Source organism: Symphalangus syndactylus, chromosome 16 (assembly GCF_028878055.3).
Source record: "Symphalangus syndactylus isolate Jambi chromosome 16, NHGRI_mSymSyn1-v2.1_pri, whole genome shotgun sequence".
Classification (NCBI taxonomy): Eukaryota; Metazoa; Chordata; class Mammalia; order Primates; family Hylobatidae; genus Symphalangus; species Symphalangus syndactylus.
The window spans coordinates 68,800,114-68,827,571 of record NC_072438.2 but is presented as its reverse complement, the minus strand read 5'-3'; the positions used below and the strand labels follow the sequence as shown (position 1 = coordinate 68,827,571).

Genomic DNA, 27,458 nt, shown 5'->3' with positions numbered 1-27,458 from the left:
TCTACATGGACCTGGGGCTCTACGATTGAAATCATCTGCTCTGGCTGCGTACCTCGCCATCCCCAACACACTTAGAAAGTCACTGAAGCCAATTCAGTGCTTCCTCAGGTCCAGCCAGAGACTGTAATCAGGAAACAGAAGTGTTCCCTTATCAGCATGCCCATGATAGCTTGCTGCTTAGGTTGCATGAATATAGGCCAGGACTAAATAGCAAAATATTCTAGTTCAACAGGTCAAGCATTCTGGAGGATATTTGCCCGCTTTTCCCTTTCTTCAGACCCTACAGGTTGGCTAACCCTCCACCCACGTCCCACTGCCTTCATCCTGGCCAGCTGCCAGTGCAGACTTGCCCCATTCCCTGATAGTCCTGAGTAGCCAGATGACAGAATTCTGGGCAACTAGGACAGAAATCTCTTGGCCAATCGTTTAGTGACGTTGTGGAGAGATAATGCTGTAAACTTTTATTTTTCAGGAAATCTGGAAACCTACAGTCTCCATGCCTGATCAGCAAAGAAGGAGCTCACCGTGGACACCAGAGACAGGGACCCAATGTGGAGACCTGCGAGCCTGTGTCCGGCCCTGAACTCTCAAGCCCACGGCAGCTTCCTGAGCATTGAAGAGAATATGCAGGAGAACAAAACAGAAACTGAAAGAATATGCAAGATGTCTTTCTTGGATTTTATTCCATGATAGATGGTAGGGGCAGGAGTGACGGAAAGAGGCTGACAAGATCTGGACATGGAGGCTGGAACGGTCGGGTGTGATTCGGAGAGGCGCATGAGAAGGAAGGTGGATTTGAAGGCTGGAAATCTGAGGGTCAGTGGTCCAAGTCACTCAGAGACAGAATCACAGCACAGCCCTTGCTGATGGCAAACAAAGGAGGACAAGAGGACTGGAAAGAATTCTGCCAGCAGGCAGGAGCCAGTAAGGATGAATTTGTAGCAAAATTAGCAAGTGGAGAGGATGATTTGGGGCCATTTTTCCTGTTCTTCAAGAAAACAGGAGATAACTAGAAGGACTAGAGACCGGGGCTGCCAGATCTAGTGGGAAGCCCCCTAGAAATGGTGACATCACCTACCAAACAGGCTGCACCTGGCCTTATGTCTCCTTCACCTTTCTGGCCCCACACAGCCACCAGACAGCCATGCCCAGCAGCTTCCCACAAAGCCATAGAGTCCCCAGAGTGAGCCCCAGCAGAAACACAAAAACGTCGAGCAGGTACTGCTCATGCCAGGGCTGCTGGAAGATATAGGGCTTGAGGTGCGTTGCCCCCCGTGTCTGGAGGACGTGGTCAATCCAGCCCACCAGCCGCTGCGTGGGGCTGAGCGGGTGGGAGCGCAGGATGACGCTGGCAGCCACTGCCGCAGACTTGTATCTGTTGAGAGAGATAGAGAGGGGGCATTACTAATGTGACCTCACAAGAGTTAGAATGTGTGATCCGTTCTATATGATGCACCAAAGACTGAGTTTCAAGGAAATTTTGTTGGCTTTGCAGTAATCTACCTGGTTCCCCTTGAAGTTTAATCATGACACCTACATGCAAAAATCCATGTATAATGCTAAAAGTCTTAAACTTCAAAAAAGTGACCAAGTCCACAAAGACTAGTCCCTGCTCCAAGGAGGCTTAGGATGTACCCTAGGAAAATTATATATGATGTAATTATTATACATATACATGGAGCACCTCCACTGTGCCAGTCTCTAGATGGGGTGACAAATCTCACTCTGGGGAATGTTAGGCACAGGCTAAAGCCTACACATTCCTGCACCATCAGAACGTCATGTTGACCAGGGCTGGCTTCCCAGGCTGCAGGCTGCATATTTGTACCACATAATTAGTAGCATCCTGTACTTGGTTTCACCATGTGGAAGTTCTCAAACTTTATAATAAGAGGCTCCACGCTTTTATTTTACACCAGGTCCTACAAATTGTGAAGCTGGCCCTGCTGATGTACAATGTCTGAGGACCATCCCAGCTCAGAATGGTCATTTTGGGTCTAGGTCATTGAAAAATCCAATGAAAGCTACAAACACATTTTTCAGAAAATGACCAACTGCAATACATGAAATTGCAAATATATACAATTGATCTGGAGTTTATCAACCCATGGAATTTAATGACTCTTCCAAGGCTAAGAATCATGAGCTATGTGGTTAAGTCATCTAGCTAGAACTGCTGAGTGCTCCTAGTACATGCTAAGCCTTCAGGTCCGATTTTGGTTTGTGCCCTTGAAACTCTAATAAATTATTCAGCTCTTTTTACTTATTACATGAGGTGTAATTTTCTCTTCACATGAGATCACTGTGCTGGATATGCAGTTAGTTACCTTGGAGGTCACTGGGTCCCTTCTATTGCCTCACTTGACTAAAATTCATTAACCATTTACTTTGCGGCTGACCCTGTGCTAGGCACTAAGAAGATAGCAGAAAACAAGAGACACATGCTGCTGTCCTCATTAAGCTAATTCTCCACTCTCTAGTTGGAAGGCGAGGGGGACAAATAATAAATGAAAACATAAGCTGCGCATGGTGGCTTATGTAATCCCAGCTACTCGGGAGGCTGAAGCAGGAGGATCATCTGAGCCCAGGAGTTTGAGACCAGCCTGGGCAACATAAAGAGACTCTAAATAAACAAACACATAAATAAATGAGGTAATTACAGACCTTAAGAAGTGTTAAGAAGGAAATGATATAACTGGGGTAGGTGGGAGAAGAGGTTACTCAGGACTGTCAGAGGCGAACTCTAAGAAGAAATGAGTTGGAGATGAGACCGGAATGTGACAAAGGAGCCAGTATGTGAAGAGGGAGCACCACAAACAAAAGGCCAAGGGGGAGAAGAGTGTGGAGTATTTGGGTAACAGAAAGGCAATCTCCTGCCTCAGTTGGAATCCCGCTGACCTGAATTCCAATTGACCTGAAACATAGCTCACAGAGACCCCCTGTACATAGTCTAGGTTCCCCAAAATGAAAAGGTAGGATATGATTCTTAGCATCTAACTTAAATGCTCTAGTCTTGCTCTCAGAGGACACAGGTCAGCTGTTGGCATCACACACATATTATCCCATGTCCTAGAAAATACAGTTTTAATCTAAAGCAAAACAAAACAAAACCAAAAAACCAGATTCCCATAGTGCCCTTAGTGTTTTTGCCTTCATTCATCATTATGACCACAACCCCAGGAAGCTGCATACCTCTTGTCTTCTATGATTTGTTTCATCTTAAGAGCCAGCGTCTCTGCTTTGAGCTTCTTTAACTGAATAGAGACACCAAACTTTTTGGCTTCTACTCGGACCATGTTTTCAGGCTGGTCTCCAAAGAGAGGGATCCCCACCATGGGCACACCATGCTGGATGGCCTCCATTATGCTATTCTGCCCGCCGTGGGTGACAAACAGACGGATGCTTGGGTGAGCTGTTGTAAATAAGAAAGAGGGTGGGACACTTCAGGATGAAAATGTCGAAACATCAGGCCGAGATGAAGGGGATAAGAAAGTGCCAAGGGGATCTAGTGGTGTGTTGGAGACATTGTATCTAATGACTGTGCTTGGGACACATCCAAGGTTACGGTTCCAAGATACAAGATTCCAAGCATTGCTATCATATGGAAACATCTTCCGTCAGCCAGAAACTCAGCTAAGGCTTAGAACTGAGTGAATTCTGTAGAGAAGAGTGCTAAGCAAGGCATACATCTCTATCTGTCCATCCATTCTTCCTTCTCTCTGTCCTCCCTGTGCCTCTTTGCTTCTCTCATCTGTATTCTGTGTGTCTCTCTGTTTCTACCTCCTCTGTCTATATTGAGCCCTCTTTTATCCACTGACAGCTAATTTCTCTTTTCTTGTATTCCTGACATATTTGTTGACATCACAACTCATGTGTCACTCATAAAACTTGTATTGACTGTATGGTGTCCTCAATTATAAGAGAAGCGCCTTGAAAGTAGACTGGATCTTTTGCCTCTGTATTTCCAGTTCCTGTCTTTCCATGCCAGCGTTACCTAGAGCTAACTAAAGTGATTGTTGATAATGACAAGCACATCTCAACCTGGGTCACTCAACTGCAATGTGCATCAGACTCCCTGTCTCTTCTTTGAAATGGGAGGCATATGCCCTACCCCAGAATTTTAAAAAATATATTCACAGAAGTAGGACCAGGAATCTACTTCTTAAATTGCCCAGATTCTTTTGAGCCATAATCTTGGTTGTGAATCTCTGCTCTAGTCAGTGTCTAGGGCAGCACTGGGCACAGAGAAAACCTGTTGGGGGTGAGGGAGCTCTCTGATCCCAGACAACTCGGTAGACCAAATCACCAACTGTGAAGTTGCTAAGCTTGGCACACAGGTATGTTGGCACATCCTAAATACATCATTGGCATTAATCTTGTGATGGTAGAAGTTGCTCAGTCCCTTAGTAAATTAAGAGGATGTGTCCATATTTATGTGTGGATGTGTGTTTGTGTAAGTCCATGTGGCCGAACTGGTGCTCACAAAATCACTAAAGTTTGTGGCACCTCTCCCAACCCCTAGTATAAACATTCAGAGTTGATAGGTTGTCTTTAATTTTGTTTGGGTGACCTTGTCCAAGACCAAATGCAGCAGGGTTAAAGAGACTTGACAGGAATATCACATAGGGCTGCAGACATCAGGTCTGGGATAGAAAAGAATGAAGGAAAGTTGGTTGCTTTGGCATCTGATCCCATTGGAAGTATAGCCTGGTTTCCCAAGAACTCCAGCTGGCTGCTACTTTTCTGTCCACTGAGCCTTACCTGTACCATTCACCAGTGGGTACAAATGTCCAGCTAAAGGTCAGAGACGTGATGAGCCCCAAAGACAGGTCAGTGGAAGGAGAGGAGCAGTCCTGGGCAGACCTTACCCAGGAGGTCACTCTGAGGAAGCCAGTCCACAAATTTCACATTTGCAGCCAGGTGGACATCTTTGGGCCAATGAGAACACTGACACTTCCATATCACCCCTTGGGGTAGGTGGGCAAAGGCATTGTTCATCTCCTTGAAGATTTCCGGATTCTGACAGGTGTTCACCATGGAGCCCAAGGTCACAAGGACAAAACCAGAGTCCCCAAACTTGGCAATGAAGTTCTGCAAGTCCTGGAGAAAGATTACCAAGGTAAAGAGGTGACAAAATTATTGGTGAAAGCCTAGTTGACCAGAAAGTGAAAACCAGACTATTTACTAACACAGCGCCCTGTCCTCACTGTCCCAAAGCTATTATTCTAGCTCCTAGTGTAGCTCAGTACTAGCTGCACTGTGGTCATGTCCTTTGTGTTGGTGGGAACATCTTTCTTCTTGAAGGCCTGACCCTATTATCAGGGCCTTTCTTGACCTTCCACCCATTATAGGTCCAGGGAGTCACAGGAGTTTTCTAAGGTCAGACTAGAGGTAATAGTATCTGGAAGAGTACTAGTAGGTGTCCAGGGTCCAACATGAGGAGTGGGACTTCTGGAGGCTGGAATGGAGATGCTGGGAGAACACTTGTGCTGTGGGCAGAAATGGTGGCAGCATGGGGTAAGGCTCCTCTCCATCTACACAAAATGTAACCTTTTAGTGTGTTTTCCTCTAATGTTTTATGATAGTCTCGGTCACTGATCTTTTTGTACATACTTCATCCTCTCCCTCAGTAGTTCACCCACAGGACTGCAAATTATAACCACAGAGAAAGATTTTTTTAAAAGCAGCAATGCCATAGGGAGATGGAGCAAGATGGCAGAATAGAACCCTGAAGTGATTTTGCCCCCCGAAGGAATACCAAATTAACAACTATCCACAAGAAAACGCCTTCATAAGAACAAAAAAAAAATCAGGTGAGCAATCACCATTCCTGGTTTTAACATCATACCGAGGAAAGAGGCACTGAGAAGGTAGGAAACACAGTCTTCAATTACCATGTGGTGCAGAGAGAGAATCTGTGTGCTTAGGGGAGGCAGAGCACAGTGACTATAGACTTTGCAGTGGAAGTCAGTGCTCTGCAGTCACAGAGCAAAGCAACACAGGGAAGAATTCAGCTGGCACCCATGCAGGGAGCATTTAGACCAGCCCTTGCTAGAAGGGAATCATCCACCTCAGCAGTAGGAACCTCAGTGCTGGTTAGACCAACCACGGCAGGCTAAAGTGCTCTGGAGTTCAAAATAAACTTGAAAAGCAATCTAGGCCACAAGAACTAAAATCCCTGGAGTGCACATGACCTGGTGAGACACCAGCCAGGGCAGCCAAGGAGTGCTTGTGTCACCCCTCCCCCAACTCCAGGCAGGGCAGCTCACAGCTCCAGGAGAGACTCCTTCCTCCAGGAGAGGAGGGGGGAAGAGTTAAAAAGTCTTTGTCTTGCAAGTTGGGCACAGTTTAGCTGCAGTAAAATTAAGCACCAAGGAGAATCCTAACATCTCCACATCTAGGCCTTAGCCCCTGGACAACATTGCTAGGCATGCCCTGGGTCAGAAGAGAACCTGCAGCCCTGAAGGGAGAGACCTAAGCCTGGCAGGATTCACCACCGGCTAATTCAAAAGCCCTTGGGCCAAAAATAAACATCAGCAGTAGCCAGGCAGTACTTCTCACAGGCTTGGGGTGGGGTGGCCACGAGTGAGACTCCTGCTTTAGGAAGGGAGGGAATAGAGTAAGTAGATCCCTACAATTCCCAATTCCAGGACACAGTTCCTGGACAGAATTCCTAGACCCAACCTGGGCCAGAAGGGAACCTGCTGCCCTAAAGGGAAAGGTATAAGCTTGGAAGAATTCACCACCTGTTGACTAAAGAGCTCTTGAGCCTTGAATAAACATCAGTAGTAACTAGGCAATAGTTATCATAGGTCTTGGACGAGGTCCAGTGCTGTGTTGGTTTCAAGTGTAATCCAGCACAATTTCAGGGGAGGTGGTCATGAGAGTGTTTGTGTCACCCCTTCCCCAACTCCAGGCAGCTTAGCACAAGGAGAGAAACTCTGTTGGTATACGGGAAAGTAAGGGAAGAGAACCAGAGAGTCTGCCTGGTAATCCAAGGAATTCTCCTGGCTCTTACCTAAGACCACCAAGGTGGTACTTCTACAAGGCTGCAAGAGTCAGCATGACTGGGCTTGGAGTGCCCCCTAATGCAGACACAGGTGCAGTGACCAAAGACTTAGATCACAACACTCAATTCCCTTTGAACACTTGGAAAGCTTTCTCAAGAAGGACAGGTACAAACAAGCCCAGACTGCAAAGATTAGAATAAATACTTAACTTTTCAATGCCCAGACATTGATGAACAAGTTACAAGCATCACGACCATCCAGGAAAACATGACTTCACCCAAAGAACCAAATAAAGCACCATCAACTAATCCTGGAGACACAGAAAAATGTGACCTTTCAGACAGGGAATTCAAAGTAACCATTTTGAGGAAGCTCAATGACAATCAAGATAACAAAGAGAAGAAATTCAGAATCCTATCAGCTAAATTTAGCAAAGAGGTTGAAAGAATTAAAAACAAAAAAGTAGAAATTCTGGAGTTGAAAATGCATTTGACATAATGAAGAATGCCTCAAAGTCTCTTAACAGAAGAACAGATCAAGCAGAAGAAAGAATAAGTGAACTTAGACAATATAATAAGATATAAATAGAAACAACAAAAACTTAGCGGACTGGGAGATAAAGTGTAGAATTTTTATTACTGTTCTTTTTTGCTTAATTGTTTGTTTCTTTTTGCAATCAAAGTTCAGTTGTCATCCGTTTAAAATAATGGGTTATAAGATGTTACTTGCAGGCCTTGTAGTAACCTCAAATCACAAAACTTAAAACGGATACACAAAAAATAAAATTCAAGAAATTAAAACATACCACCAGAGAAAATCATTTTCACTAAAAGAAAGAGCAGAAGAAGGGAAAGAAGAAAGAGAAGATCACAACACAACTAGAAAACAAATAACAAAATGACAGGAGTAAGTCCTTACTTACAAATAACAACATTGAATGTAAACGGACTAAACTCTCCAGTCAAAACAGAAAGAGTGATTGAATGAATAAAAAAAGAGATTTAACATGTTGCCTCCAAGAAACACACTGCCTATAAAAAGACACATAGACTGAAAATAAAGGGGTAGGAAAAGATATTCCATGAAAGTGGAAACCAAGAAAAAAGAAAGAGTAGCTATACTTACATCAGATAAAATAGATATCAAGACAAATACCATGAAAAGAGACAAAGAAGGTTATTATATAATTTTATAAAGGTTGATTCAGCAAGCACATATAACAATTATAAATATATAGGCACTCAAAACTGGAGCACCCAGACACATAAAGCAAACATTATTAGAGGTAAAGAGAGAGATAGACCCCAATACAATAATAGATGGAAAATGCAACACTTTCAGCATTGGATGCATCATCCAGACAGAAAATCAACAAAGAAACATTGAACTTAATCTGCACTGCAGATTAAGTGAACCTAATAATATTTGCAGAAATTTTCATCCAATGACTGCAAAAAAGACATTCTTCTACTTAGCACATGGACCATGTTTAAGTATAGACCATACATTAGGCCATAAAACAACTTTTAAGAAATTCAAAAAAATTGAAGGAGATCGAGACCACGGTGAAACCCCGTCTCTACTAAAAATAGAAAAAATTAGCCGGGCGTGGTGGCGGGCGCCTGTAGTCCCAGCTACTCGGAGAGGCTGAGGCAGGAGAATGGCGTGAACCCGGGAGGCGGAGCTTGCAGTGAGCCGAGATTGCGCCACTGCACTCCAGCCTGGGCGACAGAGCGAGACTCCGTCTCAAAAGAAAAAAAAAAGAAATGATCAATGCCTTAATGTGGTGGATTTAAAAAAAAAAATAAAGCAGTAATGCTCTGTCCCAAAAGCAGGCCTGGACAGCTTATATCTTAAAGTCCCCCAGGTAGCTCTTAACAAAGTTAGTGCTTTGAAAAGAAAATAAATCTCAGGAACCCCAAATCTAAGCCAAAGAGAAACGTCAAGCTGGGAACTGCATCAGGCAAAACTACCTCCCATTCCATTCCTAAATAGGATAGCCACAAAGATTAAAAAAAAAAAAAAAAGCTACATACCTCCCTCACCATTTGCCCACAAAAAAATTCCTTGTGGACAAAGAGCAGACAGAACTCAGAAGCATCCCTCTGCTTGCCTGAGACAAGTGTATGTCGGCTTGCTTCCTCTGCCCTATTGTTTCACTAACCCAGACTAAGGCATCAGTGGCTATCTCTGTAAATTCTCAAATAAATGCAATTGTTTGTCTCTTGTCTACCTATGACCTAGAATCCCCCTCTCCGGCCTTTCTGGACCAAACCAATGTTTATCTTACACATATTGATTGGTGTCTCATGTCTCCCTAAAATGTATAAAACCAGCCTATGCCCCAGCCACCTTGGGCACATGTCGTCAGGACCTCTTGAAGCTGTCATGGGTGCATCCTTAACCTTGGCAAATAAAGTTTCTAAATTGGTGAGACCAGTGTCATATATTTTGGGCTTACCGTATCTAATGTCTTAATTTTGTGTTTAGCACAATTTTGTCAATTCTTACTTCCAAATATTTCTTTGAACTCTGATTCTGATTCTCTCTGCCCTACAAGGGCTCACCCCAGCTCCCAACCCATCATTCTATTACGTGGTTCAGACTCTACTGGATTCCAGCCAGCATACCACTTACCATTCCCAAGGACTTCTTTAACACAGCCTTGTCATCATTTTTATAATGACAAGGCAACATAAGACCATTATATAAAAGTTGGAAAATGCAGAGGAGAAACACTATTGTTTTAAGTGGATATTGTCTCACAGCCATTCAACCCTTACTCCCCTTACTCCATGGTGGAGGCCTGATCCACCCATCTGATAGCTAAGGTTTCTGGTAAATCCCCACAGCTTTACTCATGCAATTGAATCTTCTACTCCACTAGTGTAGCCAGCGCCACCCAGGGAAGCCAGCCTTATGGCGATCTCAATTACATCTCCACATATTGGGACCCCTGCTCCCCGACCTGGGGTGCTTTCTCTCTCAGCTCCATTCCTAAAACTTTCTGCCACCAATGCAAAGCCCATATCACCCATAGATCATTCCACAACTCTTCCTGCTCACTCAGTGCAAGTTAAAAGAGTAGACACTTGGGTGGCTGGAAAGCCCAGGCCCTCAGGACCTCTGAAATACATGGTGGCGGGAAGGTCACCTACATCACCTGAGCTTCTGTCCTTCTCCGTTTGTAAAAATGAAAATGATCACACCTCCCTACAGGTGGCAGGATATTAAATATGATAACTTCTGTAAAATGGGAACCCAGTGCTCAGAGGCAACAGGCAGCCAACTCATCTTAGCTCTCTTCCTTTTGAAAAATTTCTATAGCAGAGGCTCTGAGTTGTGAAACTGCGCTGTGCATTCAAATCACCTGAGCAGCATATGCAAATTACAGTGGCAGGGGTCCACCCCAGAGAAATCAAGCCAGAAGATCTAGGTGGAGCCAGGAGCCAGGGCTCTACAGGCAGGGAACACTGGAGATAACACCGGCAGTTCTTGCTGTCAGACCCAGACAGACCCACTGCTGCTTACTCCGAATCCATAGTGTTGTCGTTTCATTGTGAGTAGCTTATCTCCTTAACAATTACTGCATGTAATGGGCACTAACTACGTGTTTACTGTACACGTGATCATACAAAATAAAAATGCAAACAAAAAATGAAACTTTAACACAGGGCTTATTTTATCAAGGCTAGGACTAGGGTGTGGCAAGAGAGGAGCCAGAGGAATCCACATAAAGATGCCCTTGATCTCAGGATGGTGCAAGGCCTAATATTATACTTGCACAACCCTGCAACTCCTCACTTCCTTTAAAAGCATGCCCTAGGTGCCTCCCTTGCCTATCCCGACTTCAGCCTCAGGATCCTACTGGCAAGTGGCAGCCACCAACTATGCACTGAAGGCCTCTGCGTGAATCCCAAACTGAATGCTGAGGGTTCACTTACTTGTGGTACTGGTTTAATAGGTTTTTCCATCAAGCCTCCAACATAAATAGTGTTGGGAAGCAGAGGTCGAGCAAAATCTAAGGCAAAGTCAGAGTTGATGAACCACAACTCTGCTTTTAGTAGAAGATGAGACAAAACTGGCCTAGAGCCTTCTGTGAAATGCTCCTTGATGGTGTTGTCAAATGTAGACTGCATGTGCCATTGCCTCCTGCAGAAACTAAAGAACATCAGAAAATTCTTCACTCGGCCCCAGAAGTCCATGTGATCAGTCAGCAAGGAATGGAATACTGGAACATAAGACAAGGGGATCGGTAGCCCAAATTCCAAAGAGCCGAATGAAGTGGAAAGAATGGCCACAAATGGCTTCCCAAGCTTCTCAGCAATCAGGAAAGGACAGTAGTCAAAAGTTTCAACTATCGTCATGTCGAAGTTCTCATTCTTTAAGGAATCCATGATATCCTTTCTCCTTAAAAAATGACTGCACTGCAACGCCAAGTATTCTAGAACATTTAATAAGTTTTCAAATTTTCCTCTGTAAGAAAAAAATAATAAATATTCATGGGAAGTGTTAAATTTACAGTATATAAAAGTATCTTGAGATATCAAGAAAATATCCCAGGAAAGCAACAACCTTTCTAGCAGTCACCCACAAATTCAACCAGTTTCCCACAAATACCCTCTGCATAATTATCCTGGCTTAAATGTTTCTACTCTCTAGAGTGTACCCTTCTCCCTTCCCCTTTTCTCTCCTTATCCAAATCCCAACCACCATCAATGCCGACTCAAGGTCCTTCTACTCTGGGAGCCATCTCTCAGAGTAGCAGATCTCAGAGTTCCGTCTCCTTGATAAATTAGGTGACACTCTGTTTAGCCCTCATTTACACATGGAGTTTTTATGAGTGATTTTCTTATTTATCCAACCAAATTGTGTAAGTAACTTGACGATAGAGTTTATCAATATTGATGATATGTGCTAAGTTTTAGCACTGTGTGTTTGCATACGAGAGATTGCCTCAGTCAAGGAACCCTTTGAGTATATTTCAACCAAAAATCTCAGCCGAAAATGAGAATTCCACCTTTCTACCCCTAGGAGTTAAGCAATGGAAAAAATAAAAACAAAAGGAACCTGGTTTTTGAAAGGCATTATTTTTTTCTTTATCATTCTTTCTTTATTATTTACTTTTATTTGTTATTGTTATTTTACATATTTTATATACTATTTATTTACATATTTGTTTACTTATTTATATTATTATTTTATTTAATTATTTATTATTATTTCTTTCCACCTCAATGCAGGCTGGGGTATTCAGATAAGATAAGGTCAAAGCTTTACTGACATATGCCTATGCAAAGGGACGATTCTTTTGCAATGTATTCCCAATAATGCCTGCAGAGAATATGATCCTATTTTACAGAATTTTGGGGAAATAGATGAGGATGCCTAGGCCAGCTGCAGTAAGTGCAAGAGCTCTAGATATCAGAAACCTACTGGCTGCATGGAAGACTGAGAGAATCAATTCCCTGACACACCCGTAACCTGTACACCACTGTACCATTGCCCTCCAGTTAGAGAAGGTCCCTCACTAGTGATATGCAGATTGGTTGAAGTCATCCCCTGTTGTATATTTTTAAAGATTCACATAACAAAGGAAAAGTTGCCAAACGTTTTTGAAAATTTCAGTAATGGGCTGGGTGCGGTGATTCACGCCTGTATCCCAGCACTTTGGGAGGTTGAGGAGGGTGGATCACCTGAGGTTAGGAGTTTGAGACCAGCCTGGCAAACATGGTGAAATGCCATCACTACTAATAATACAAAAATTAGCTAGGCATGGTGGCACACTCCTGTAATCCCAGCTACTTGGGAGGCTGAGGCAGGAGAATCGCTTGAACCCTGGAGGCAGAGGTTGCAGTAAGCTGAGATCACGCCATTACACTCCAGCCTGGGCGACAAGAGCAAAACTCCGTCTCAAAAAAAAAGCCATTAAAGTAGTAAAAATGTTTAGACTGTAGTTCATTAATCATATTTAAAATTAAGCTAATAAATTAAAATATTTTAAGAATGCACCCTTAACTATACCTGTCCTTACAAATATTAAACCGGGTAAGAAGAGATGAGGCATATGCTTAAAATATATAACTAACTCTGCAAGATGATATAGGCTAAGTGTCAAATGGGTAGATTAGATCAGATGTATAGGGGAGAGAATGTGGTGTTCCATCTTGGGTGAGGAGGAAGGCTTTATGGAAAAAGTCAGATTTAAGCACTACCTTGACTACTGAGTAGAATTTTCCAGGAAAGAAGAGAGGTAAGGCCACTGTGATTAATCAAGATAGGCATAGATTTCTGTGTTTCCTCTTTTATATCTAAGATTAAAAAGTTATGTGTTCCTTCCCATCCAGATTAAGCAAAAGCTGTCAGTTTCATGTTTCATTTGTACCAGGTTGATTGCTTTTTAAAAGAACTTTGCATGGCTATATGTTCAACTTCTACAAACCCAATGTTCATAAGCCTTCCCTTATTTATGAATATATGTGAGAAGAAGGGAAGACAGTAAGTGGGAAAAGGTGACTCTAATTTTCCCACCAACAATGAAAAGTTGAAGAGCCTATCCCAATTTCTGTGTTGGGGAGATTATAGGCAATGGTTGTAGGTGAAGTGTTGCAAGGAAGTCCCAGAAGAAACAATTTCCCACTTTCTGCAGAAAAGCACTCATGCTTATAGTGTAAGAAAGACGGTATGAGGAGGAATTTCCAGGGACTTTACTGGATGATGTGGCATGCAGTACTCATCTACTCCCCCTGTCATCTGTCTCTCCATCTATCAATCCATCCATCCGTCCATCCATCCATCCATCCATCCATCCACCCATCCACCCATCCATCCATCCATCCATCCATCCATCCATTCATCACTTTCTCTTGTCCTCATTCCAAGTATCCATGCATCCATCCATTCATTTGTATTATGAAAATAGTGACCTTTTGGTTCAAAGAATAAAAAAAAATTACCTGCCACCTAAAGCTTCTTCCAGAAAGAAATCAAAACTCTTCTTAAATTCTCTTTGATGATCTTCAGGTGCAAGCCAACTGATAACTTGATATGATTTTTCCTCCTTTTTAAAATCTAAGAAAACAGCAACGGGTTAAAAAAGAAGTTAAATACGCTACATAAAAGAGTAACATTAGCACAACAATATCAAAACTTATTTCAAAGATTATGTATGTATTTGAATGATTGCTTAAGTATTGTTTAATGTATGCATTTATTTATTTTTGAGACAGAGTCTTGCTCTGTCATTTAGGCTGCAGTGCAATAGCACGATCCTAGCTCATTGCAGTCTCAGCTCCCTTACAAACCATTGGGATTACAGGTGTGAGACATTGGTATGGTTTGTATTTAAATACAGTACACATTTGTTTGATTCCAGAGCCTCTGTTCTTTCTGTTTTACAAAAACAATCATTTTTATTATTTAAAGTGATCATGCAAATAATTTTTAAATTCAGTCAAAAATTACTAAAAGACTTCATTAAAAGAATAGTCCCCTACATCTTGACTTGCCAGCTTGGCCCCTTCTTCATTGTCCATGTGTAATAAGAAGTCTGACTCCATTTTCACTCTTTGCCTCTTGACAAATGTCAAGCCCCATTTCCCCTTCCCAACCCCATGCTTCATCTGAGCAAATTGGTAAGAAAAGCCACACACACCTTCTGTCTTATCTCTGTTAGGAGTTTCAATCCATGCAAGTCAGGACAATGAAGGGAAATCCTCAGCCCATCCTACCCCTCCTCACAGTAAAAACTCAAGCCAGTCATCCCTCCCTGCTCTCTAAAGCCATTTTTCAGATTGGCCTGGGAGCCTGTCCTGCTATTCTGAAAAAAAGAAAAAAAAATACCTCACCCTATGAGTCATAAACCTCTCATATCTTCTTAATGCACGTGTGCCTTCGTCACATCCAAATCAAATTTTGTATAAGAATTGGGGGTATGTTAACACATAGTCCCACATATTAAGGCCCTCATACTCAAGCTAATTGAAAGGAAAGACTCTATCCAAGTATCTACTGGCAAATACTTTGCAGTCATAGAGTTGGCTAGAATGTTCTCTTCCATGCTGATTTTAATAGGCTCTCAGCCACAGCACGTCTTTACCTTGGAAGAAACACAATGCATGGCTACCCATAGTATACTTCAACAGCCCTACTATTGCCCACAGTCTTTGCCAGCAAGAGCCACTGCTTCCAGCTTTCTCTAGGAGTACAGATATAACATTACATTGAGGGTGTCCTCCTCTGAGGAGATTCATCTGCCACACTCATTTAAGACATAGAAACATTCAAAAAGGAGCTCACAAAGGAGATAAGCCATTGTCCCATGCAAAGTATCAGACCCAGTCCCTCACTTAAATTCCAAAGGATCATTTGGTTAGTTGAAGACCGCTCCATCCCCAGTACCACTAAGAAACAACTACCGAGCCTCTCTGTGTCCATGATGTTACAAGCCCAACATCTTTTAGGGCTTTTTTACATTTTAAAGACAACATATTCCTTATTTATATATTTTACTTAGGTCCACTCATATTTATTACTTGAAAATCAGCCCACTTTGCGTAGGATCCCCTGTAACAGAAGGCTCCAGAATCTGTCCAAGTTGCAATACAACAGGCTCTCTCATTAGTGCCCCCCAGGGACACCTGCACTGTAAAGGCTTTAGTATCCTCCTTTCATGCCTCCTGGAGTTCTTCTGAGCACCTATCATGGCTGTTTCAGTTTCCTATTGCTGCTTTAACAAATTACAACAAACTTAGTTGCTTAACACAACACAAGGTATTATCTTATAGTTCTGGAGATCAGAAGTCCAGAATGCATCTCATTAGAATAAAATCAAGGTGTGGGTAGAGCTGCATTTCCTCTGAAGGCTCTAGGGAACAACCCATTTTCTTGCCTTTTCCAGCTTCTCAAGGCTACCTGCACCCCTGGCTCATGGCCCCCTTCCAACAGGCAATCACATCACTCTGATTTCTTCTTCCATCATCACTTCTTTAACTCTCCTACCATCTTCTTTCCTTTATAACAGGGGTGTCCAATCTATTGGCTTCCCTGAGCCACACTGGAAGAAGAAGAATTGTCTTGGGCCACACATAAAATACAGTAACACTAATGATAGCTAGTGAGCTAAAAAGAAATTGCAAAAACAATCTCATAATGTTTTAAGAAAGTTTATGAATTTGTGTTGGGCCACATTCAAAGCTGTCCTGGGCCACATGCAGCTGGTGGGCCACGAGTTAGACAAGCTTGCCTTACAAGAACTCTTGTAATTAAACTGGATTCACCTGGGTAATCCATGATACTCTCCCTGTCTCAAAATGCTTGTATTAATCACATCTGCAAAGATCCTTTTGCTTTTTGAACGTGTAAAATAGCACATTCATAATGACAGGAATTCAGACATGTGTATCTTTGGGGGTAGCATTATTTGCCTACCACAGTGCGTTCTCTAGATCCCAGACATTCATATACATCCCTCATGGAATGAAAATGTGTTCATCTTGTCCCAACATCCCCCAAAGTCTCAAACAATTATATTTCAATTCAAAGTGAAAAATCTCATCTAAAGCTCATCAGCTCAGAATTCCCAAATCACATCATCCAAATAATCTACATCAAGTGTGGGTGAGAGTCTGGGTATAGTCCATTCAGTGGCAAAATTGCTCTCCTTCTGTGGATCTGTGAAACTAGGAAAAAATGACCTGCTCCCCAAAACCAATAGTGGGACAGGCATAGGATACCAATTATAGACATTCTTCTAATGGGGGCCAAAAGAAAGTAAAAAAAAAAATGAGGTGCCAGTCCCAAGACATTTTGACTCCAACTGGGCAAACAAAATTAGGTTTTAAGGACTGGGAATAATCCTGTGGTTTGGCTCAGCCTTCTGGGCTAGAAGCTCTGCCATCTGGGCTCATTGCTTCACCTTCAGAGTTTTCCTTCGTTTTTCATGAATCGTTGCATGTGGTTACAGCTGAGTGGTTTGTCAGTTTATTTTCTACTTGCAGAATCTGGGGAGTTCAAGAGCCCTCCTTCCTGTCATATTCTCCTCCCTTTCATATTCTCCTCATACCTTTTCGTCCAAATTGGCAGTACTTCTGAAGCTATAAAATTCTTGGGTACCGGGAGGCTGAGGCAGGAGAATCACTTAAACCCGGGAGGAGGAGGTTGCAGTAAGCTGAGATCACGCCATGGCACTCCAGCCTGCGTGACAAGAGCAAGACTTCATCTCAAAAAAAAAAAAATTGGGGGGAGTACCTTGTGACTCTCCTGGGTATGTCATAGTAATTCATTCCACTAAACAAGAGGCTGCTCCACAGAATTTTTTTTTTTTTTTTTAAGACAGAGTCTCGTTCTGTCACCCAGGCTGGAGTTCACGGCACAATCTCGGCTCACTGCAACCTCTGCCTCCCAGGTTCAGACGATTCGTGAGCCTCGGCCCTCTGAGTAGCTGGGATTACAGGCACGAACCACCATGCCTGGCTAATTTTTGTATTTTAGTAGAGACAAGTTTGTACCATGTTGGCCAGGCTGGTCTGGAACGCCTGTCCTCAGGTGATCCGCCTGCATCAGCCTCCCAAAGTGCTGGGATTACAGGTGTGAGCCACCGCGCCCGGCCTAGGATCCACTGCCTGTTAGAAGAGCAAGACCACCAGGTAGAGTCTAGATGTTCACCTCATCATCCTTTAATACGTTGCCTCTGTAATGTGGACCATTAAAATCTTATATCTGGCTGGCTGGCTTGTAGGAATATCCCCTCAATTATTTTACTCATTTATGTCTTTTCTTTTATCCTCAACTCAGTGTGCTTCCTCTCCACCTTGCTGATCTAAGTAGCCATAATATTTTACTTCTATTCCTTTTCCTTTTCATTTCAACCTGTTTCTTTTGAACAAGAATAAATATCCTTTCAGGGACATGTTCTCATTCCTTTTCACCAGGTCTGTGAGATAGTGATGATCCTCTGTTTATGTTTATTTGCGGAAATAGATATTTGATTTTATTTGTAGACCGGTCATTATCTTGTCCTATCCATCTTTTCCATCTTTTCCTTTGTTTGTTTCATTTCCTTTTCCTTTGTTTCATTTCCTAGGATTACAGACATGAGCCACCGTGCCCAGCCTCCACACATCTTTACGAGATAGTTTCATCTTGATTGGTGGCTTCTGCCATTACGGGTGAAGGAATCCATGAGACATACACCTAATTGCAGGACAGTTCTCAGGGTGGCCTTGGGCTGACCCTGTTTTCCTCTCTGCTTGTCACTTGTAGTTATCAAGAATAACTGCAGGATGTGCTGGGAATGTAACAGTCTGAGATGGAGAGGCACTGGGTGGAATAGCCCAGGCTTTGTTACAGTCTCCACTAGAAACAGGATGTCCTTCAACACAGCTTAGCACGCCATGTTTCTCCAGGGTATAAAACCTAAGGTGGTCTGCACTTCGTGGTCCTTTATCTGCAATGCAAGCGGGGCATGTACAGTTGAGACTCCATTCATCCCAGGCAGCTTTCTGAGCCTTGGAGGACCAGCTCACAGTGAATTTTAGGTTTCGGTTGCTGCCCACGTGTAAGTAAAATCCACTTCATGGAATTTGTTGCGTTATGTGGGTGTTCTTTCTGAGCAGACTCGGGCAAGTTGGTAACCAGTGCACACCAAACCTGCTTCATGCTAATCTCCTCAATGAGCTTTCTGTGTGACTGAATACTCTGACCGTTTAATCCTTCAGAGGCAATAGCAAAAGGCTGTCCAGCCATACAATTGGCTTTCTCTACAAGACAACAGGATACACTGCTTTCCTGACGTTGAATTCCCTAATTTTAAAATCTTTTACAATCCTAAAAGGCTGAGAATTTCCAAAACCATAAAGTCCTCGTTTTCTGCCTCATAGTTATTTTCTCAATTTATCTTTCCTCTCACATTTTACTAGAGACAGTAAGAACACTTGAACATCTATATTTCTCCAAAAAGTCTGTGTATGATGATTTATAGTCTCTAAGACAATACAGATTTTCTCTATCATGTTCCTTCCTTCCGAGTCATCACTAGCAGAGTTCTTAGAATCCCCAGTTCTACTCACAGTCTGTTCAAAGCAATTTAGGCTTTCTCTCTTATGCTTTTGAATATTCTTCTAGCCAATATGTATAATCCAATTGTGATTCCAGATATTGATTGGTTGGAGCAGTAGTACATGTGAGTATTAGAAACCTTTGCTTCTTCAGTGCCTCTGATGTCATTTATTAAAGTTGCAAATAAATAAACAGTATGGGAAAGTGTTTCCAAATAAGGAGTTAATAATTGGCTCAAATTCATTAAATTGGGCATCTGATCAGAAATAATAACCCAATCATGTGTTTCCTTGTTTGCAGACCTTCAGCCAAGCTCTATGGATGAAATGAAAAATGAGAATTCTATTTCAAAGCTTCAGAGACATCCGTGATGAGGGAATTATTAAAAGAAAGTCTAGACTCCTAATCCTATGAAAAAACAGAAAGGACCCACACATTCCTTGAATCATTTATAGATTTTGCTCTGCTTGTATTTGTTAAAGAGTAAAAGGTCTGTAGCTTTCAGTAGTTTCTCTCCCTCTCTCTCTTTTTTTTTTCTCAGACTGGGTCTCACTTTATTGGCCAGGCTGGAACGCAGTGGTATGATCAGCTTCAGCCTCCAGGGCTCACACAGTCTTCCTGCTCAGCTTCCCACAGGTAGCTGGGACCACGGGAGCATGACACCATGCCCAGCTAATGTTTTATTTTTATTTTTAGTAGAGATGAAGTCTCACTATGTTGCCCAGGCTGGTTTTAGCTCCTGGGCTCAAGTGATCCTCCTGCCTCAGCCTCCCAAAGTGCTGGGATTACAAATGTGAGCCACTATACCCAGCCAGTAGTTTCTCAAAGCTTATTGGAAATGTCATCATTAATTTTTCATCTACATTTTAATTTAAATCAATTTAATTTAGTTACAATTTTTGAAATTAAGAAATAATTGTCTTAAAAATGAATATACTACAACTATTTAATCAGATATCCAGTTTAGGCAGATACAAAGACAGTGAAGAGTATGAAAACTAATGTAAAAGATATTAAAATGGTTTTAAGCAGGGACTCGAAAAGATATTTGTATACCAGTGTTCATAGCAGCATTGTTCACAATAGTCAAAAAGTGGAAAAAAACTAAATGTCCATCAATGGATTAATGGATAAACAAAATGTAATGTATCCATAAAATTGAATATCCAGCCATAAAAAAGAAGTTCTAACACATGCTAAATATGAATGAACCTTGAAGATATTATGCGAAATAAAGCAAGCCAGACACAAAAGGACAAATATTGTATCATTTCACTTATATGCTGTACCCAGAATAGTCAAATTAATAGAGAAATAAAATAGAATATGGTTATCAGGGGCTGAAGGTGAAGGGTAATGGGGCGTTGTTGGAGGCCAAAAGAGTGAGGATCGTGATCAACTCAGGATAGCACTGGAGACTATATGAGTAAACAGCAAACTGTTTCTCATAAACGCAGAATGTTGGCAAACTGACAAACCGTGTCTGCCACCCAGAAGGAATGCTGAGGACAGTCACGCCCCAAGTGCAGTGTTTCTTGTGATTAGGTAAATCTGAAGCCTGTTAGTAATAATATGAACCTGTGATCAATCAAGCAGCTGACCAATCGTTACCTCCTCCTCCCTGCTCATTCTACCCAATAAATAAGAAGGTTGTGGAAGCTCAGCAGCTGCCTTTGCTCACTAGAAGTGGGGAGCCCTTTTCTTCTTCCCCTGGCCCCCTTCTTTATAACAGTTTGTTTTGTCTTAGGTTTTCATTTCTATGTTTGTCGTCCTTCATTCAGTCTCTTAATGATGGTCTCAAGTAGTAAGAGTAATGTCCCTCGTAATGACAGTAACAAGTAGTAATTGTGGCAGTCTGCCACAAATGCTGCCTGAACAGGGATAAATAGGGACATTCAGAGACAAACAAGAGACCTGAAGAGACCTGCAGGGACCCGAAGAAGCCTGCAGGGACAGAGATAAGCAGGGATAAATAGAAATAAATAGAGATAGAGACAAATAGAAATAGGTAGGGAAAGACAGGGAGTTGCAGGAACTTGCAGGAACTAACAGGGACCACAGGGACAAATAGGGATAGATAAAGACTAGCAGAGACTAGCAGGAACTTCCAGGCACTGATAGAGACACACAGCATCCTACAGGGACTTGAGTGAGGAAGGTCTGGGAGCAGAAAAAACTAAAGCCCAGAAGAAATCAAAACCAACCAGATGAACGAGAAACCCCATTACAAGTCTACTGGCAGCAACATAAGGTCAGTGTTCTAAAAAATGTACTGTTTAGTGCCCTAGAGGTACAAAGAACGGGAAGTTTTTGAATCAAAATAACATGGGGAAGAATTTGGTTATTTCTTTTCTCTTTTTTGTTTGGAGTTTGGTACATACCATCTTTTTGTTATTTCAGGGTTTGAGAGAATTTTTTGCCCCACCTATAGCACCTATTGAGGGTGGTGAACAGGAGAGAGAGGATGAAAATTGGCTTGTACCGTCTTCTGTGGCTACAGAAAGGCTAACTTTAGCTTTGGCTTTCGTAGATTGTAAACACGTGCTGGCACCTGTGAGATGTGCAGAGGACTTTGGAGGTTTTCTCAGAGCTTGTCAAGATGTGGGAACTGAGCACAAGCAGGATAAGCCTCAGATTTGCTTTCTCTGTGTCTTCTGTTAATCAGAAAGAGCCTGTTTCTTGTTATCAGTGGAAAGTTTTCCCCCGCAGCAATTAACCAAAAGAGGCAGAAGCTGAATTGTAGCTTGTGGTGCAGATGCTTCAGCAACAGCACGCCTCCTGGCTACAGCTACAAAAACCTTTGCTTTTGTTTTGGTAGATTTACTAAGGTGGGGACCAGGGTATGTTTGTGTTTTCACAGAAAATGAACAAACCGTGTGGGTGCTCTCAAGGTGTGTGCGACCCTGGAACGGGAGACTGGAGGGGACCCATGGATTCCAACCACAGGCCTGGTTCCCCCAGTACAAGCCATAAGCCAGTTGAATCTGAATGTGAAGATGGAACGAGGACCGACTGGAGTCACACATCAACCCCCATGACATGCAGAAAGATCAAGAAAACCACACAGGAAGCTGAGAAACTGTTAGAGCATCAGGGTCAGGCAAAGACCCCTGACTCCATGTGTGTGGCCATGCTGGCCGTGGTTTCCTGTGCATCTGTAAGATCAGCTGGGCCACCAACTGGCAATTGAGGGCTGCACAGCCAGTAATTGCCTGTCTCAAATTAATTCAAAAACAGGGAGAAATGTTGGAGGCCAAAAGAGTGAGGATTGTGATCAACTCAGTATACCACTGGAGGCTGTATGAGTAAACAGCAAACTGTTTCTCATAAATGCAGAATGTTGGCAAACTGACAAACTGCATCTGCCACCCAGAAGGAATGCTGAAGGCAGTCATGCCCCAAGTGCAGTGTCTCTTGTGATTAGGCAAATCTGAAGCCTGTTAGTAATAATATGAACCTGTGATCAATCAAGCAGCTGACCAATCGTTACCTCCTCCTGCCTGCTCATTCTACCCTATAAAAAAGGGTTGTGGAAGCTCAGCGGCTGCCTTTGCTCACTAGAAGCGGGGAGCTCTTTTCTTCTTCCCCTGGCTCCTTTATAACAGTTTCTTTTAAGTTTTCATTTTTATGTTCATCCTCCTTCGTTCAGTCTCGTAATGATGGTCTCAAGTAGTAATAGTAATAACTGTCACAGTAATGGTTTCAAGAAGTAATAGTGGCTGTCAGCCACAGGGCGTCACTGTTTAATGAGTAGAGTTCCACTTCACGATGAAAAACTTCTGAAAATTTCAGAGATGGTTCTACAACAATATGAATGTCCTTAAAGCCTCTAAATGGTACACTTGAAAATGGGGCCAGGTGCGGTGGCTCACGCCTGTAATCCCAGCACTTTGGAAGGCCAAGGCAGGCAGATCACCTGAGATCAGGAGTTCAAGACCGGCCTGGCGAACATGGCTAAACCCTGTCTCTACTAAAAATACAAAAAAAATTAGCCAGGCAGGGTGCCGCAGGCCTAATAGCACGCGCCTGTAGTCCCATTTATTTGGGAGGCTAAGGTATCAGAATCGCTTGAACCTAGGTAATGGAGGTTGTAGTGAGCCAAGATCACACCACTGCACTCCAACCTGGGAGACAGATGAAGACTCTAACTCAATTAAAAAACATGGCTAAAATGGTAGATTGTTATATATATTTTACCACAATGAAATTTTAAAATTTAAATGAAAAAATGTAGATTAAAAAATGGTTTTGGCTGGACGCAGTGGTTCACACCTGTAATCCCAGCACTTTGGGAGGCCAAGGCGGGAGGATTACCTGAGGTCAGGAGTTGGAGACCAGCCTGGCCAACATGGTGAAATCCCGTCTCTACCAAAAATACAAAAATTAGCCGGGCATAGTGGCACACGCCTGTAATCTCAGCTACTCAGGAGGCTGAGGCAGGAGAATTGCTTGAGCCCAGGAGATGGAAGTTGCAGTGAGCCAAGATCATGCCACTGTACTCCAGCCTGGCCAACAGAGCGAGACTCTGTCTCAAAAAAAAAAAAAAATGGTTTTAGAAATCTGAACAATGACGAGGCCTGATATAAGCTTCAAAGGCTGAAAATATCTCAGAATTTTCTTCCTCCAAGATGCTTGCTTTTGGATTTTGTTCTTTTTTAAAATTATAGCTTCAGGGGGTGCATGTCCAGGTGTATTGCATGATGATGGAGTTTGGGCATTTCCCTGAGCAACACTTTCATATTGAGCAATTTTGGAGCATAAAGTCCTAAATCCACCCAACTCTGTTATCAAGCAAATCTGTTAAGTTCTCAGGGTTTCTGTTTCCTTGTGGATCAACAGAGGAGTTGATAAGATTTATGAGCTTCATTTTGGCTAAAATTCTTTGGATTCAGTGACTCCATTAAGAACATCTGAAATCACTATGCACAAACTCGTGGGCAGCCACTTATTTTTGAAGAATGCAAGACCATCTCAGCCATAGACTCCTAACTTAGCTGCATAAATAAGGGGCTCCTTGCAAAAGCTTACTTAAATTCCGATATCATAAAAAGAGGAAAAGTAATCTATAAAACGAAAAGTGATTCTTACATGTAAGAAGTGTTAAATAAGGCTGAATATTTCTCTTCCATCTCTATACAGAGAGTCTTTGAGATGGAGTCTCACTCTGTTGCCTAGGCTTTAGTGCAGTGGTGCATTCCCAGCCCACTGCAACCTCTGCCTCCTGGCTCAAGCGATCCTCCACCCTCAGCCTCCCAAGTAGCTGAAACTACAAGTGGGTGCCACCATGTCAAGCTAATTTTTGTATTTTTTGTAGAGACAGAGTGTCCCTAGGTTGCTCAGGCTGGTCTCAAATTCCTGGGTTCAAGTGATCCACCTGTCTCAGCCTCCTAAAGTGCTGGGATTACAGGTGTGAGCCACCTTGCCCCACCATGTTTAATATATTTTTTAAGCCATCTTATAAAGTAGTATTTGTTAAAATAATTCATAATAATGAGTGGATGGTTGCTTGGGATAGAGTAGAAGTCAAGTAAGGGGAAAAAAATATATGGGAGTATGGAGTGTCAGGTCCTGGTAATTAGAGCCTAAGAAGTTTTTTGGCACTTTACATACACACACACAAGCTTTTCATCCTTCCAATTGAATTAGATTTTTAAAAAACATTTTGCTAAGCCTTTCTATGCAAACAGCATTTTGTTCTTTGCTTGGAGTAGGAGAAATCATGAAAAGTGAGAAAAGATACCTGGCATAAAAGGACCTCTTCTGTGGTTAAGCATGGTGACATTATGACCGTGATCTTGAAGAATCTGAGAAACCCGGTCCATCAGTAGATAATGGCTTCCACCTAGGAACAATGCACAACTTCAGTTCTGGACTGGTGAGACCACAGTGTCTGAAGCCGGTAGTGATCAATCCAGGAGAGGAAAGATAGGGAAACAGAAGTGGACAGCGAGGGGAGGAAGATGAGTTTTGCCAGTCTCCTCATGTCCCTCTGGGTAAAACCCAGCCTACTCACCCAGAGCATGGCCGCCCAAATTTTTACCTGTGGCTCTGGTCCGTGAGAGATTGCCCCTTGTGAGTCACAGTATCCATGTCAGTGTAATGAGCTACTATGTGCTTAGCCACGGGAGTTCCTCAGCCTGAGGTACATGTATATTTTAACTAAGGCCTTATGGAGACACAAAGTCCAAAAGAAATCACAGCATTGGTGGAAATACAGGTATAGTGTTGTACATAAGAATGTGAATAGTTCCTAAAAAACAAGGAGAGCTGTTTCTGGGATCCTGCTCTTTGGACATTTATGCTGCTGTAGGAGATAGAAACCTTAAGGGATTGGTCCAAGAAATCATCACTGGAACAGAAGGAATGAGGGGCCACTACTTAGAATCCAAATCCTTAAGATTCTAATGTATTTCAAAAGGATGTACTTAATTTAGACCAAACAATGATCAAGTTCTAATTAAGACATTTGAGGACAACTGTGGGGCCCTTGGGGTGGGCCTGCTGGATCCTGGTTGCATGAGAGACTAGGGAATCACTGATTCCAGAAACATCCATCCTAAGGAAAGAGAAGCTTGACCCTCAAAAGAGGTACAAGTTCCACGAAATCAATGTCTTCTCAGTACATGTTCTAATACACAGCCTTTGCTTGAATCTAAGGTTCTCAGCAGCAGAGAAAGGAAGATCAGAACAGAAGGTAATGGAATAGTAAAGACCAAAAGCTTGGGGGTGGGGGTGGAAGGGAGTAGAGAAGCAGTGCGCAGCTCTCTGAATGACTCAGTTTACTTATACCCAGGCTTGAATAGTCTGGAGCCACAAGGGATGTATAAAGTACAAATCTGCGACAGATCTTGCTCACATTTTAATCCATGTAAGAACAGGGGGCTGGAAAGAAGGGGTCCCCACAGAAGCAGCTGTTAGCGTGGATCTTGGGGAGTCAGGTGGCTTTCTGGGACAAAAATCAGCATTCCAGCACCTCAGAAATGACATCAACTCCTTGGAGCCTGAGGAAGGAGGGCTGTGTACTTTCAAGAAGTCAAGAAGCTCTGTTGCTTCACTGCTACTAACACTCAAACAGAGGGGGAAAAAGTCTTCAAATGGACTTGCACTGTTTCTTAAACAGGGATTTTTGAAAATCCCCAGTGAAAAGGGCTTCAGAGTGGAAGTCGTGGTGAGCGTGGTCTTGCAGTAAGAAAACCCTGAGTTAATTCCTCATGGGACATCAGGGAGGCCACAAGTGCTCTTAAGGAAGGTATCTCACTCCCCATCCCTCAAATGGGCACTGAATTAGATGATCTGTGGTTCTTCCCAGCTCTACAAGCCCTAATACTCCGTGATCTAAAAGGAATCCATTAGAACCCACTATGGGTTGAAATAAAGTCTTGGGGAAGCTCGATCCTGAGATGATCCCTTTATGTTCATATATGTTTCTCTTTCATCTTCTATTCCCTTTGTGGTAAGAGTAAAAGAAGTAAAACTGAGACCCAAAATGCAGAATTAACAGTCCCATGAATCCCTCAAAAACGGTCAGCGGCACAAGGAAAAGGAAGGATACTCCAAAAGATGCGAATGACCTGGATCTTCTCCTCAGCCCTGGGCAGTTCTCCAGGTTTCCCCTGGTGGAAAACACTCCGCTGGCCTTGCAGCCATGAAATACCTGCCTGCGCCACCCTGGCTCCGGATGCAGCTTCACAACATTTGCAGTGCTGCCCTCACAGCGCTTTTCCCTGGTCTCCAAGAGCCTGAAAACGCTCACCACCGTTTCTACTGGAAGCTACTGTGCACCTCCCGGCCCCATGGAACTTGGGGTGAGCCTCTGAAAGTCCCACTGCGCTCCCAGAAGGCAGCCCAGGAACTCAAGCTCTGGGATGAGTCTCAAATTTCTGGCCCCAGCCCTGCGGGATAGGGGCGCGTCCTGAACAGGAAGAGACAGTAAAGGAGAATCTCTTTTCTCCAAAACTATCTTCCCCACCTCAGCAACAGAGGCCCCTCTCTGCCCCACAGCTGAATGGGCTTCTCCCTCCTCCAGCCGGGTCCACAAGCCCAGCCTGGAAAATCACGTGGATGACTCCGATCAAGCGCTGTTCTCTGGAGCCCTGGCAGTGCGTGTATCCGCGACGCGCCTGTCTGGGAATTCTCCGTCCAAGCACTCACCTACTGTAGATATTGTCAGGATTTTGGCAGCCTCTGAGAGCAGGACCCCAGGGAGAAGGAAGCCCACTAGAAGCAGCACCCGCTGCCCAGCCATGCTCACTTCTGCGGAAGCCGCGAATCTCAGCCTGGGCTGCGTGCCCTGCGCCCGGCTAAGGGACCCTGTGCACCTCAGTGCGCCAAAGGCACTGTCTGTGGGTAGAGGTAGGAGTGAGGATCCTGCCAGTCTTCTCTTTTGTCCAT

The 27,458-nt window shown here is 43.1% G+C and overlaps 1 protein-coding gene across 2 annotated transcripts; it reads right to left on the bottom strand.

The window, feature by feature from the left end:
* Positions 1–664: 664 nt before the first annotated feature.
* On the bottom strand, positions 665–27,406 carry LOC129464682 (UDP-glucuronosyltransferase 3A2). Of its 2 annotated transcripts, XM_055246040.2 has the most exons (7): positions 27,219–27,406; positions 24,808–24,909; positions 13,967–14,081; positions 10,955–11,486; positions 4,869–5,100; positions 3,193–3,412; positions 665–1,375 (listed from the first exon to the last, which is right to left on the bottom strand). In XM_055246040.2, exons 1-7 carry the CDS (start codon positions 27,310–27,312, stop codon positions 1,099–1,101), a joined length of 1,572 nt encoding a protein of 523 aa, XP_055102015.1. In that variant the 5' UTR covers positions 27,313–27,406; the 3' UTR covers positions 665–1,098. The 2 variants fall into 2 exon arrangements, with proteins under 2 accessions (XP_055102015.1, XP_055102016.1); XM_055246041.2 differs by lacking the exon at positions 24,808–24,909 and having other exon boundaries at positions 27,219–27,405.
* Positions 27,407–27,458: the final 52 nt, after the last annotated feature.